The sequence below is a fragment of the Eptatretus burgeri genome, chromosome 9 (genome assembly GCF_056783735.1).
Source record: "Eptatretus burgeri isolate ZD-2024b chromosome 9, Ebu_testis_v1, whole genome shotgun sequence".
NCBI lineage: Eukaryota > Metazoa > Chordata > Myxini > Myxiniformes > Myxinidae > Eptatretus > Eptatretus burgeri.
Genome location: NC_140969.1, coordinates 8729584 through 8744000, shown reverse-complemented (window position 1 = coordinate 8744000; position 14417 = coordinate 8729584). Strand labels below are relative to the sequence as shown.

At 42.9% G+C, this 14417-nt stretch overlaps 1 protein-coding gene across 11 annotated transcripts in view; it reads right to left on the bottom strand.

The window, feature by feature from the left end:
• The window catches only part of LOC147019490 (neuronal cell adhesion molecule-like), a 320000-nt gene that overhangs the window by 7024 nt on the left and 298559 nt on the right, over nucleotides 1-14417 (bottom strand). For all 11 annotated transcript variants that reach the window (XM_085894024.1, XM_085894028.1, XM_085894023.1 and 8 more), the window contains one exon: nucleotides 10156-10323. In XM_085894024.1, coding sequence (XP_085750150.1) covers nucleotides 10156-10323 — 168 coding nt within the window. The remainder of the gene's footprint in view (nucleotides 1-10155; nucleotides 10324-14417) is intronic.

The following is a 14417-nucleotide window of genomic DNA, read 5'->3' as shown; positions in this document are numbered from 1 at the left end:
AAGATGGAAGCACAACACAAGGGGGTTTATCTCGAACCCACGACAGATAGACAGACACAAGCAACTTAAATAAATATGGGGTTTAATGACAATAAATCAAATATTAACAACGGTCATAATTCTAAACGGGACAATAATGAGACGGAACGTTAGGTAAAATAAGTCTCATTTTGAGGCGCCACCACACAGACTTAAATACAGACAAGGGGACAGAATAAAACAAAGAAAAATTCAAATGACAAGTGTCAAGTATCACGTTCTTTTTCAATTTCTGTTTCAAAGTCATGTCAAAATTAAGTCATTGGAGATCGTGCCAAATATTTGAGGTTCATTTGTCCCAAAAATGTTTGATGCATATATTCCCTTATGCTTGCTGTTTCTTGCAGGATAAACTTTTACTTATTAGTCCACAACGGGTTTCACCTACCGGCGAGTTGTGCCCTTTTTGGACCGAGAAACTAACACATCGATCGGGGACATTTTTTTGCAAAGCAATTCTCGCTCTTGTTTTATTTTGTCTTACTCCGTCTTATTTCACACTGCAATTCCTATTCCTCCACATGTATAACACACTGGGAGACGTGTACTCGATCATTCATTTTCAGTTTCTATAAACTAGTTGAACCCAGGGGAATTCTGCGATAAATATTAACAGATGTTTGGCATTTCATTTGGCGTAGTCAAAACATTTGGCGGGATTTCCTCGACATTTTTTTTTGGACCATGAAACCTTCATTTCTGAACAATTCACGTTCAAAATTCTCCTTAAACAGTGCGATAAAGATAAATATAAACGGATTCTTTATGTTGGGTTTCGTTGATGTGCTGCAGGTGCCATTATATACGCTGTCTTCCCACACCTACGCGAATCATACGAACATTCAAATTACTGCTAATTCGATGTAGAGTTATTTTTTTTTATCTCTTTCAAAGAATGTCAAGAAACAATGTGGAAGCATAACAAGTGAAGTGTGGAAAAAGAAATGAAGTATCAATCAAAGTCCCATTCATGTCGATTAATACTTTTTCGGGAAAGTAGAAAACCTAGAAATTTAGGAGAACTACAGATAAAATGTGCATCAAAACACAGTTTCATAACTTGTGTACTTGCCATGAAAGATATCTGCATCAATTGTAAACAACATGTATTGCATTGTATTTGCAAAGTGAAAATGTTCCAGGGTGTACTCATGAGGATCGATTATGGTTTATAACGGTGTTTTTGTCTGCAAAGTCGAGGCTTGCGGAAGACCTATCATAGGGAACAGAAAATGATAAGAACAGGAACCCCGAGATCATCGTAAAATGAAGGAAGAAACACCAACAGGATGATAGAGCAACAAAACAGGGGGACATGCGGAGGGAGAATGGGTGAAGGAGCATGCCCATTTCCGACGTGGTGAGGGGTTCGTTAGGTGTGAACGCACGCACCCCTCTTGTCGGAGGAAAGAAAAAAAACAATTTCAACTAAAATTCCTTTTTGTCATTTTTATTTATTTTTTATTTCAACAAATTTTGCCTTTTCTGAAGTCGTTAACCTCAAACAAGCCTCAAAAACATGAAAAAGTGTGGGAAATGAAGTCTGGAACCAAACATTTTTCCAAGGGAGGGGAGATGCCCCCCAGTCCTCCCTGAGCATAGCTTGCTTTCAGCACACGGGCCAGGGATAGTCAACAGTTTACGCATTTAGCTTTGCACGCACCCTTTGAAAATCCTGGCAACGGGCCTGAGGAAACGATGATGGATACAAGCTCAAGCAGAAGAAGGAATGGGCTTAATAAGAGGAAGGAAAAATTGGGGAATAAATAACAATGAAAAAAAAATTAAATAAGGATGGAAGGATCAGAAGAGAGAGAAAAACAAAACCTGGAAAAGGAGGGATGGGCTTGGGGAGGGTTAATCATTTGGTCGTGCTGTGGGTTTGTACTGATAGCCCCCGTAAGTTAGAGCAGGTATTTGTAATTCAGCCAGCGTGCGGGTGATCACTGAAATTGCCTACTTTTCGTGAAGGACATTGTGGGATCTTTAACATCCGCCCACTAATTGTGGCAGATGGGACACCCAGTGGCAGGCCAAATGAGAGAGCAACACTCCACCCAAGCTGTGGACGAACGCCTTGTACGTAGTTAGAAGTTTGGATTGTCTTGGGAAACACTTGGCACAACGGAGGATGCCTCGTTGGAGGCCAACTTGGATATATGCTTTGTCCAAGAGAGATCGTGACTAATGGTGAAGGCCAAACGTTTGTGAATGATTGAACTGATTTGAGAGGAAGATTATGTTGTTGATTATCTCTATCTCAGGTATTCATGAACATTCATGTTAATGATTATTATCATTATTTCAGTACCTGTAAACTTTACCTTCCCTACGTGCCTCAGAAAATTCACCAATAATGTACATCTTTGGATTACACACTGTGACATACATTCTGAAGTAAAATTACATCGGTTTCTTTCTGATCAATTACTTTTGTTTCCCATTAAATATTACCGAAATGACGCACCGATGCGTTTTCAGTAATTGTATCAATTATCAAAGGGTGGAACCAGAGCTGGATTTAAGATTATCAGCCCTGGGACATGTGAGTAGTAGAGCCCCCCCCTCCCACCTTGAAATGTAGTGGGAAGAGAAAAAAAAAATCAAAAAAGAGCATCACTGTGTATACATCTATAAACATTTCACTGCAACACTTTTTTTTTAAGATCCTCGTGGAGGATCTCTCAGTCTTACTCACGTTGTTGTTCTTGTGGACTTTTTTGTTTCACCACCTACAGTTTTCATCGAAACTTCCTGAAACTTGGCATACTTATGTAAAAATACCCTGCACAGACAGTAACCATCTCCGATTTTGAAAATTCCTCCGAGAAAAAAAAAAGTTATGACGTCAAAATATCTCCGCTAATGGAAATCGCCAAAAAATAATCTCCGAAACTAGGCAAGCTTTTTGAATTCTGTTTGCGGGAATCGAACAGGACATTAGCAGAGATGAATTACCGCACATATGATACATCACTATGATGTCATTCCTATTTTTTGACATTTTTTGTTTCACAACCCCGAGTTTTCATCGGATCTTCGTGAAACTTGCCATGTATATGCAGAAAGCCCACGCGCAGGCAGGAACCATCTCCGATTTTGGAAATTCTTCCTAGAAAAAAGTTGACGTCATAATATCGCTGCTAATGGAAATCGCCTATACCATTATCTCCGAAACTAGGCAAGCTGTTTGAATTTTGTTTGCGGGAATCAAGCCGGGCATTAGCACAGATAATTTATCGCAAACCTGATACATCACAATGACGTCATATTCGTTTTATGACGTCATCATTAAGAGGACGAGGATCTTAGCTCATTTGAGCTTGTTTTTAAACTGAAGATAGATTAAAAGTAAAGATATGTTAAACTAGAAGGGTACTCGGTAGAGTGCATACCTCCACCAAGCTGATTAATTTACGGTTTGCAGCCCACTGATGGGCCGGATCTGGATTCGGACCTGAACTAAAATTTAATTGGCTTGTTCTTGTCACCGAACCAACTTATCCACCAAGCTTCATCCGAATCCGTCCATAACATTTTCAGATATCCTGCTACATGTCGTTTTAACCCGATCACTCAACGGTGAAAAATCACTTGAAAGATTCTCTGATCTGGATCCGCATTCGGATCTTCACCAAAATCGAATCAATTCTTGCTTGTTACACACCCAACCTGCCCACCAAGTTTCGTCCGAATCCAAGCTTCCCTGGCTCTGCTACCTTTGAGTCAACAAGGGAATAAATAACATGAGCTTTGTAAATAAATAAATGTATTGTATGTTTTTTGTGGCCCCCTGGAGTTTAGGCCCTGGACAAGTGTCCCGTTGGCTCTTCCCTAAATCCAGCCCTGGGTGGAACACATGCTCCAGGACGAGGTGAAGTAGTACAAGGCATGCCTGAGACATTGTCATGAATAAGAAAAATTGAAATTATGTTCACTTCTACATTTTTATATTTTATGCAGCTCATGGAAGAGCTAAACCACTAAAGGAACAGGAGAGAGAAAGAGAAAGAGAAAGAGAAAGAGAAAGAGAAAGAGAAAGAGAAAGAGAAAGAGAAAGAGAGAGAGAAAGAAAGAGAGAAAGAGAGAGAAAGAGAAAGAGAAAGAGAAAGAGAAAGAGAGAGAGAAAGAGAGAGAGAGAGAGAGAAAGAGAGAGAGAGAGAGAGAGAGAGAGAGAGAGAGAGAGAGAGAGAGAGAGAGAGAGAGAGAGAGAGAGAGAGAGAGAGAGAGAGAGAGAGAGAGAGAGAGAGAGAGAGAACGAGAACAGCAGAGTTGAAGGCCAAGATAGAAGCAGACTTGGACAAACATTGGGTGTTGGGGGGGGGGGGGTGAATGAGGGCTAGGGCAGGACGCATGGAGTGGATGGCTCCAGACGCAAGATCGATACAGACGCAAAATCTCAAGAAGGTAAAACTGGAAATTTGGAAAGGGGTGAGTAGAATAGATGATTGATTTTGGATGGGGGACGAAGCGATCTGAGGTGGTGGCGAACAGTTGGCTTAAAGACTTGGAGGGAAGAACGAGGTAGGTGGTTCCACAGGCAGGAGAGAGGAGGAACAAACGAGTGGAGTTGATTTTGGGAGATCACCAAGAAGGGGGTTTATGGTGGACAATGTGCGCACAACGGTTGATGGTTTATGGTGGACAAAGCACAGGAAGAGCAGTGGATGCAAGACCAGAAAGGAGGCGGGAGGAGACAGAAAGACCACTAACCTGTCTGCAATGGGAAACAGTGATAAGCCAGTTGACTCAGCTTCATCATGGGAGATCCCAATAACCTTAAAGGCCTTGGTTTCCACCGTGTCAAACTGAGCAATGTGTGAGGCAGGGGCACCAGCCCAGAGGAGAGAGCAGTACTCCATCAAGCTGTGGATAAAGGCCTTGTAGGTGGATAGGAGTTCAGGTGTGCCAATGAAGAACTTTGAATGACAGAGGATGCCCAGTTAGGGTGAGGGTATTGAGTCCAACTTTGAAGTTTGGTTTGCCCCAAAAAGATCATGGCTGATAGAGAGAGACCCAGGAGTTTGAATTAGAGTGTACGAGGTGCAGTGGAACACGAGAAGCAAGCGTGCCAGCAACAACTCCGCTTTATTGCGCGTCCGGAAGTACATTCCTGCCACCCCTAGCGGGCGAGGCATGATATCCGAAAACCCAATCACGTGATACAGCACACTCCTCCCCTCGTAAAATGACAAGTCAAATGATGAAAGGACAATTGTAACATGACCACCCGAAACCCATCAACACTCATAATCCTCCAAGTACCATGGCCACACCCTGACCCGCCTCGGACGGGCAGCGCCGCCAGACAGTCCAGGCTCAGACGCCTCCCGGCTCGGTCGAGGTGACACCCTCGCCGGACTCGCGCCATCCGCAATAACAACCGCCCCCGGCTGACCAACCTGCCCGACGTCCCCGGGTAGGACAGAATCAGGCGAAGACTCCCTGGGCGTCGGCACATCCGGCCCTGGCGATACAACGTCTGGCACCGGCGACATTACAGGTGGGGGTCCCACATCGTTCGGCCCGGGGGTGTGCGGGGGGGGGGGTGACGCTGGACAGCGATCATGCATTTGGTCCACGTGCCGCATCCACACCTCCCCACCATCAGTCCGCACCATGCAATTCGCCGGCCCCAGTACCACAGAGACCACAGCCGGCACCCATTTGGAACTGTGGAAATAATCGCGCACCATTACCCGCTGTCCCACATCGAAGCCGCGCATCCGCGTCGGACGCGACACCACCCCATTCCTCGACCCTCCAGGTCGCAGCAAATCCAGTCTGGACCGCAATGCCCGTCCATAGAGACGAATAGCAGGCGAATCACCCGTGACAGGATGAATTGCGTTCCTGAATGGAGCAAAAAGACATCGACCACCATCTGCACAGGTGCAACACCCCCCCCCTGCGCAAAGCCCGTTTCAACATCTTAACAAACGACTCAGCTTGCCCATTCGTCTCAGGATGATACGGTGCGGACCTCAGATGTCAAATACCATTTTGGCGCATAAACTCATCAAATACACCCGCGATGAACTGCGGACCATTATCAGAGACCAGGATCTCCGGCAACCCTTTATTAGCAAAGATTGTCCGCAGTTTCTCCACTGTAATGTTTGCTGATGTATGCTGCATTACTTCAACCTCCGGCCATTTAGAGAATGCATCGATCACAATCAAAAACATTTTGCCATTAACCGGCCCCGCAAAATCTACATGGACCCTCTGCCAGGCTCTGTCTGGGGTAGGCCATAGTCCCGAAGTTCGACGCGGGTTATCAGCATCTGTCTGGCACATGGCGCAACGCTTAACCAACTGCTCAATGTCTTTGTCCAACCCCGGCCACCACAACAGGCTACGAGCAAGACTCTTGGTCTTCACGATGCCAAGGTGACTGACATGCAGTTCTTCCAAACACCGCTGCCTGAACTTCGGTGGAATCACCGTCCTCATTCCCCACATAATGCACCATTGGACCAACGACAGCTCTGATGCGCGTGACGTGAAAGGTTGAAATGCCGGTGTCGAAGGCAGATCGCTCCAATTCCCCGTAGAAATCGCCTGGACGACATGGGCGTGCACCGGATCACGAGCCGATTCCACCGCGACCTGTCTGGCCGTGACCGGCCTGCTTTGGACCTGGCCCAGCGCGAACACTTCGACCCGGTCTGCCAACTCAGACACAGCTTGACCCTCCGCACACGGCAAGCGTGAGAGCCCGTCGTAGTTAGCATGTTTCTCGGTGCTTCGGAACTGAATATCATAATCGTAAGCACCAAGAAACAGACACCACCACTGTATTCACGCGGCCGCCACCACCGGCACCCCGCGTTTGGGTCTCAGGATGTATTGAAGCGGTTTGTGATCCGTCTGCTGAGCCCTCGCACGAACCTTAGGTAATACTGGGCCATACCAATGAACGAGCGCAGCTGCATCTTGTCGCGAGGCGGTGGCATGTGTTGAATCACTTCCACCTTCCGAGGACCTTTCAACAGCCCCTCCGGCATGATGATGTACAAGGTGCAGTGGAACACGAGAAGCAAGCATGCCAGCATCAACTCCGCTTTATTGCGCGTCCGGAAGTACATTCCTGCCACCCCTAGCGGGCGAGGCATGATATCCGAAAACCCAATCACGTGATACAGCACATGAATGACTGAACTTCCTCAAGAGGATTGTTAAGAAAATAGATAGGAGGGGTTGCCAGATGGTCATTTCGTAGAGAGATGGTGAGAGTGTGAGATTTGTCAGGATTGAAAGACATATTCCAAGTGTTTGACCAGCTTTTGATTTTGTCAAGGTCAAAAGAGAGGGATGATGCTGCAGCCTGCCTGTCTGAAGGATGAGGGATGTCACGGCAGAGGATGGAGTCATCAGCAAAGAGATAAAAGGGATTTTCCAGAAAGTCAGAGAGATCATTGATGAAGATTAGGAATAGGCCTGGGCCAAGAATCTGCCTTGGGGCACTGTAGCCTTAACAGGGAGAGGAGATGAAAGGATTCTGTTGAGAGCCACACAGAGCATTTGCTCCACTACCCAATAGTGGAGTTAGCCTTGGATTCAGGTGCAGAATCAGGGTCAACGGTTGCCATAAACTTCTCCGCCTTCTCAGGTGCAAAAGACCATGAGTTAATATCAGGGGTGGTAGATATAGGAGACTCGTCCTGATGTGAGATGGCTGCTTACAGTTCCTGCCAATTTGCCTGAGTGAACTGCCAGACTTGCCGGCACTGAAGCAGCTCTGAAAATAGCTACACAGGTCTTGACTCTCACAAGCACATGATCAGATGAACAAATTGGAGCAAAGGAAGAGCAGGAGACACTTTTGGGGAAGTTTGTCATTATCAAGTCCAGAAGGAAGAATTTCCCATTGGGAGAAATGCAGGTCGGAAAGTTCACAGATCGAGTCAATCTCATGGAGGCACAGAAGTCCTTTGCTGAAGTGCCATGGCTGGCAAGAGAGACGTACCAACACACAACCAAGTTGCACGGTGACAAATGAAATTGCCACATATGAGGAAGAGAGTTTGATGAAGATGATGAGTGTTTAAAAGTTGGTTCATGTTGTCTGAGAGAGAGAGATTTAGATGGAGTCGTCACGACTTGGAGGACGGTACAAAGACAAACAAGAGGTCGGAGCAGAGGGGAAGTCACAGCCAGAGGTACTGGGGGTTTCGAGGTGTATGATCAGCCAAGAGCAGTGAGAAATGGAGTTATTGGTTTAAAGTGTAACTCCGCTGCTGGGGCGAGGTTCAGGCCGATCGAATCGGAGGAGACAAAAGCCGGGGAGAGACACTTAGGAGTCAGGGATGTCCTGTGGGTGGAATGATTGTGTTAAACAGATGAAGTCTGATTTATCAGCAGCAGCCTGGATTGAGAGATCTGTCAGGATGGAGCAGAGACCTTGGATGTTTGAGGTCCATTTGGTTAGGGACAGGGGAGGAGGTGTTGGGAGGATGCAAGACAGAAGGGAGGCTTTTGTGAGGATAAGGTGAGGGGGAGGTTTTGATGGGGTAGGGTGAGGGGAAAGGTTTGAGTGGTTGGATGAGGAGGAAGCGTTGAGAGGATGCAGTGAGGAGGGATGCAGAAAGGGGGGACATGAAGTTTTGAGATGTTGGGTTTGGGGGGGATGCAGAAAGAGGTGACTTGAAGTGGGGAGATGCTGATTCAAATTCCCAAATTGGACAAATGGAGATAAAGATCATGGGATGGGAGGTAAGAATTTTTGTTGAAGGCACGAAGAAAGGTCGTGCTGTAGGTGTGGGAGGACAGTTGGTGGACAAATGACAGAGAGTTTTGGAAAATAATCTTTGTAAAGAAGAAGAGGAACAACAAGAGGGGTACTGCTGATGGAGAACTAAGGAAATAGTGCATTCCTTTTCAATATCTGACGTTAAAAACATTGATCGTGATCAGATCTGGTAATTCTCAGTTTTTTGGAAATATTTCAGTTTCCTTCCCTGACAACAAAACAAAACCTGGAAAGGGAGGGATGGACTTCAGGAGGGATGGACATCAGGAGGGTTAACCAGTGAGAATTTTGAGGAAAAAAAAAACAAAATCGTGAAATTGTTTGTTCCATCAACGTTAACATCAGATGCTCTTTAAAAGTGTTGCAGACTTTGATAAACATCATGTGGACAATGAAAGCAGAATAGGTAATGTGATTTTGCTTTGCACAGCTCCCACCTCTCCCCTCCTCCCAAACATGATTAATAGTAAATATCATCATTTTAAACTTACCCTGTGCATTGACGAGCCCAGCTGTAATCCTCCCTGTCTGTTGCACGGAAAGTACATGGGCTCAACTATTGATGTCAATTACTCGATTTTTATTAATATATTTTGCATTCCCAGGTCATGAAAACAAACTTTGCGGTAAGTGATCTTCCTCAAGACTACCAAGATATTTTTGATTCTGACTTACAGTCAACTTTCAAGAGAACTCCCAAGGGAACACTTCTGTTAAGAAATATCTTAACCTCCCTTGCAAAATAAATACCACCAAATGCCATAAATACTGCCAAAAAAACCCCACCTGATGGGCAGAAGCAAATCAGATGCAAAGATAGTGGCAGTTTACAAGTCATTTGAGACTCAAGAGCAGACACAGGCTCGGGTTGAAGATCAACGTGCAAGACAAACAGCCTTCACATCAGCTGAGATGACAGAGCAGCACAGGCTCAGGTTGAGGATCAATGCGCAAGACAAGAAGGCTCCAAGGTAGCATGTTGGGCACCCTTAGAAGGTGAAGCATTTTGATAAAAGTCCAAGCTCATTTTGCAATGCCAACGATTGGAAATTCAACCAAAACCATAAGGCCAACATCCCCAAATTTGTCATGCAGGAAATATTTAAATACATATTTCATTGCATTTCCCTGGGCAACACCGGGTAATTCAACAAGTAATTCATACTTCGTGTTCGCGTTATTCGGGTTAAAATGGCTTAATGTCTGCAGATCTTCATCATTTCTTACTTATTCTTCACATGTACTGGGTGGAGGAGAGACAACGTCTCATCAGTCGCATTAAAATTCACAACTTTACTGTTATAATCCTTGCAGTTAATGCCACCATTGAATGGGAGAAGGTGATACATCATGAAGCTTACGTTTTACATCCATCCCTGGTATGTGGAGGGTCACAGGCCCAAGTCCAGCATGGGTAATAGCCTGTACGAAGACCTTGTATATAGAATCTATGGGGAGGTCGTGCAGTGTCCACTCCGATATGTTAGCAGCTGAAACGTTGATGGTTTTTACAGGTCCCGTGCTGTTCACTGCAGGCAAAGAGGAAAATGACATGAGGCTCTTGAAGCAGCCTTCTGACAATGTGTTTCTCATACCATTAAAGATCATGTTAGAATGTAAGTTCATTATTTAACATGACAATTTAGCACCTCTTCTTCTCATATGAAAGACTGCTGACATACTATTCACCACCTAAAGGCTCCGATTATGACAATGAAATGCGTCACCAAAATACAACTGAATATACTAGTTTCCATCCAGGGTGCTTATTTTATGCCCTGACAAAGGACTAATGTCCAAAGCCAACCACACCTCAATTACAATATGGTGACAAATGTACTCTGATCAACTTTCAGTTGTTAAATATATTGTTTATCACTAAGATACTCTTTAAAATCTCTGTAGTCACATTATAGCTGCCCTCAATTCCCCCTTTACCATCTCGTGTCTGTGTGGTGCCAATGTTTACCCTCCATTTTCTGTGATGAAAACAGCTTGCTATATTGAATTGTAATCGAATAGAATTTGGCAATTGTGCTTGATTGGCCTCTAAAAATCATGACCTTGTTTATCTGGCATATTGCCTTTGGCTTTGTGTGAAACTGTGCACAGCATCAAAGTAAAATGATAAAGCCTCTCCAATGACCGGTCATATATATATATATATATATATATATATATATATATATATATATATATATATATATATATATATATATATATATATATATATAACAAAAAATATAACTTTATAGCTTAGAATAACTTGATCAAATAAAAAAATTAATGAAGAGATCTTTGGGGCAACACCAGATCATCTCAAAAGTTATGTCATCTGATGTTCATTATCAGCACAGTATCATTGACGCACTTTGTTCGTGTCACATTGTTCTATATTAAAAATCCATGCTCCTCGATGTACCTCATGGGTTGGCAGGTTAACCTAGAGGTATTCACACTCATTTTGCTTGGTTTGAATCTCAACCCGGTTATAAACTGGCATCCTGGTGTTTGACATGTGTTGACACATTTTTATCATAATGGGTTTGAAGGTGATGAAATATAAATAAATTGATGATTGTTAAAAAAATGAAAATGTTAAACCTGAAATAAAATGTACTTAAATATGATAAGATGTTTTTAAGTATTTATCCATTTTGAATTAACATAATTATATTTCTTCTTTGTATGGAAAGATCACCAGTATATTAAAAGTGTAAACAGGTTGAACTTTGCCAGTAAGTTGAATATAATAAGAATTGCCGATAATTTCAGAATTATCTAAAGGAATTTCTTATATAAGACACAAACAAGTTGGAATGTGGATTTAAGAAGGTATCCAGATGTATTCACTAAGCTCCAGTCACTTTAAGATATAATATATCTTCCCAGTTTCAGGATGGAAACTGTTTTAATGACCATTAGAGTTGGTGTTTGATGTCATTCCAGCATTCTGTGTGTTTTTTGTATTAAGAAAGGATTAACATGTCTGGATTTGAAATATATGTTACAACCATTCAACCAGGTCAAGCTGGGGCTGTATGGAGACCGAAGATAAGCTTCCCTGGTAGGTTTGCCTGGAAGATGTCAAGACCAGACAAACGGGCGCCAGTGCCAAAGATGATAAAAAAACTGTGTCGTACTGAAACAATATAAAGACTAAGATTCTCCATTTGTATATGAGATTTCTGGAATGCGTTTGTCTGTTCAGAACCTCCTATGCGTGCATACTAAATGTGTCTTGTATGTGAATAAATGTTCAAAATTGTACTGAAGTCCTGCGTCTGTAGATACAATTTGGCGAGCCAGGCAGGAGCATTAAAACCTGGAAGAGCCTGGTTCCGAGTGAGCTGGTGGTAGGCACGAGCTCACAGATCAGAAAAGGTGAGAGATAGTGATCTTTGTGAGTGGGTGTGTGCTGCCGGCTTGTTGTGTGCCTCGTTCAAGGTCAACATGCTTCGAACGAGAATTTGAGTTGCATATATTTGAGTTTTATGTTGAGAGATACAAGGGTTATATCAAAAGGTATTGTTGGAGTCCTGAAAAGTCCTGATCAGGATGAGGGGTCCATTTTTAATGGCTGCGCTGGCACTGTTTCGGTGGATGCCTGGATAGTTCTTTAGTCTCCACATGCAAGGCGAGGAATCAATGTGTTGGCCATCCCTCGGATCGACGTTAAACTGGGTACCTCGTCTGCATTAGCTGGTGGTCGTTAAAGATGCCAGTGTCCTTATTGAAGTGAAGGCAAGTTATCACCAGCACACTGAACAAATTACAAATTCCTACCTTGCTTGACTGCTGGGAAGACAATCCCAAACCACCCAACACAACCCTTGCCAATAAACTTCTTCAGTAGCACCAACGCGCTGTAAAGAGCTCATCCCATCAGACATATTGCTTTTATATCTCAATCAGGGCGACAGAAATTTTGGAATGGCCCTCATCGATTAATACAATTCTGAAATACATTTGTGCAAATGCAGCTGTGGACATGCTGTATTTTTCCAATATCTCAATAGCACATCAGTGCTTTGCAATAACAAGGATCATAAGACAAGAAATGTTTTGAAAAGACGTCAAATCATCATCGCAAATTTCCTCAAGCCTATATATATATTACAATAAATGCTCATTGTGAAGCTCATTCATAAATTGCATGCAGGACAGAGACATTAGTAGAAATCTGTGTATTTTAAAATGAATTTCAAGGCCATTAATAGACAATGGACAAACACATATTGGTGTGTGGGATTTGGACCTAGTTTCCAAGCACCATGAGCTGTGGGTTCAGATTGGAATACTTAACAAACCAACCCCAAAAATATATTTTTTAATTGCTAACCTTAACATCCTCAACGAAGATGTTATGATGCTACACCCTGCCTGTGCAGCACCAGCAATATCGTTTGTTATCATATCCTATTCCTTTAGATATCAAACTGAAAATAAAAAAATTCATTTCATAATTTATCACCAGTACTACCACTTATCAACAATACTATAAATTATCACCAATACCATCACTTATCAAATATAATAGAACTCATCAACAATACCATCACTTATCAACAACACTATAACTTATCAACAATACTATCACTTATCAACCACACAATAATTTATCAACAACACTATCACTTATCAAAATACTATCATGAAACAACAACAATATAACTTATCAACAATACCATGACTGATCAACAACACTATAACTTATCTCCAGTACCATCAATTATCAATAATATGATCACTTATCAACACCACAATCACTTACCAACAACACTATCACTTATCAACATCACCATCACTTCATCAACAATACTATCATTTATCACCAGTACTATCACTTATCAATAAAACTATCACTTATCAACAATACAATTCTCAACAGAAACTATCGCTTATCAACAATACTATAGCGAATCAACTATCATATAATACTACAAGGGATGCCGCATATCGGACATGGAAAAACTCTTCTTCCTCCGACTCGCATTCAGCCTTCATATCTGCCAGAAATCATTGTAAACATGTTATTCGTGAAGTGAAGCATCCCGTTATTCAAAATAAATGTGACAACCTGTCATCTTCTTCCACTAATAGATCTTCCTGGTCCTGAGCGAAAAGTATCTCCAACAACTTCTGTCGCTCTACCTTTCCTTTGCTTTTCCGTTCCGATGATACTATCGCTGTCTCTCCGACTGATAAAGCAACTCTTTTTGGTTCTCTTTTCTCCTCTAACTCTACGCTGGATGACTCGAACATTCCATCTCCCTCTGATGCTCCCCTCACCAATCCTATGTCCCTCCCTATAATCTCTTTTGATGCAGTCAAAAAAATACTCGTCTCTCTGGAGATAAGCAAGGACTTCGGGCGAGATGGCATTTCTGACCGTGTCTTCAAGGAATGTGCTTCAGAACTTGCACCCGTGCTTGCTCGTTTGTTTCGTTTTTGTTTGAAAACCCAAACTTTTCCTCTTACCTGGAAACATGCCTTAGTACAGCCTATTTTAAAGAATAGAAGGGTGATCATTCAAACCCTTCTAACTACCATCCTATTGCTCTGACTCCTACTGTTTCCAAAGTCTTTGAATGTCTTCTCAATTCCCATTTTCTCAGGCATC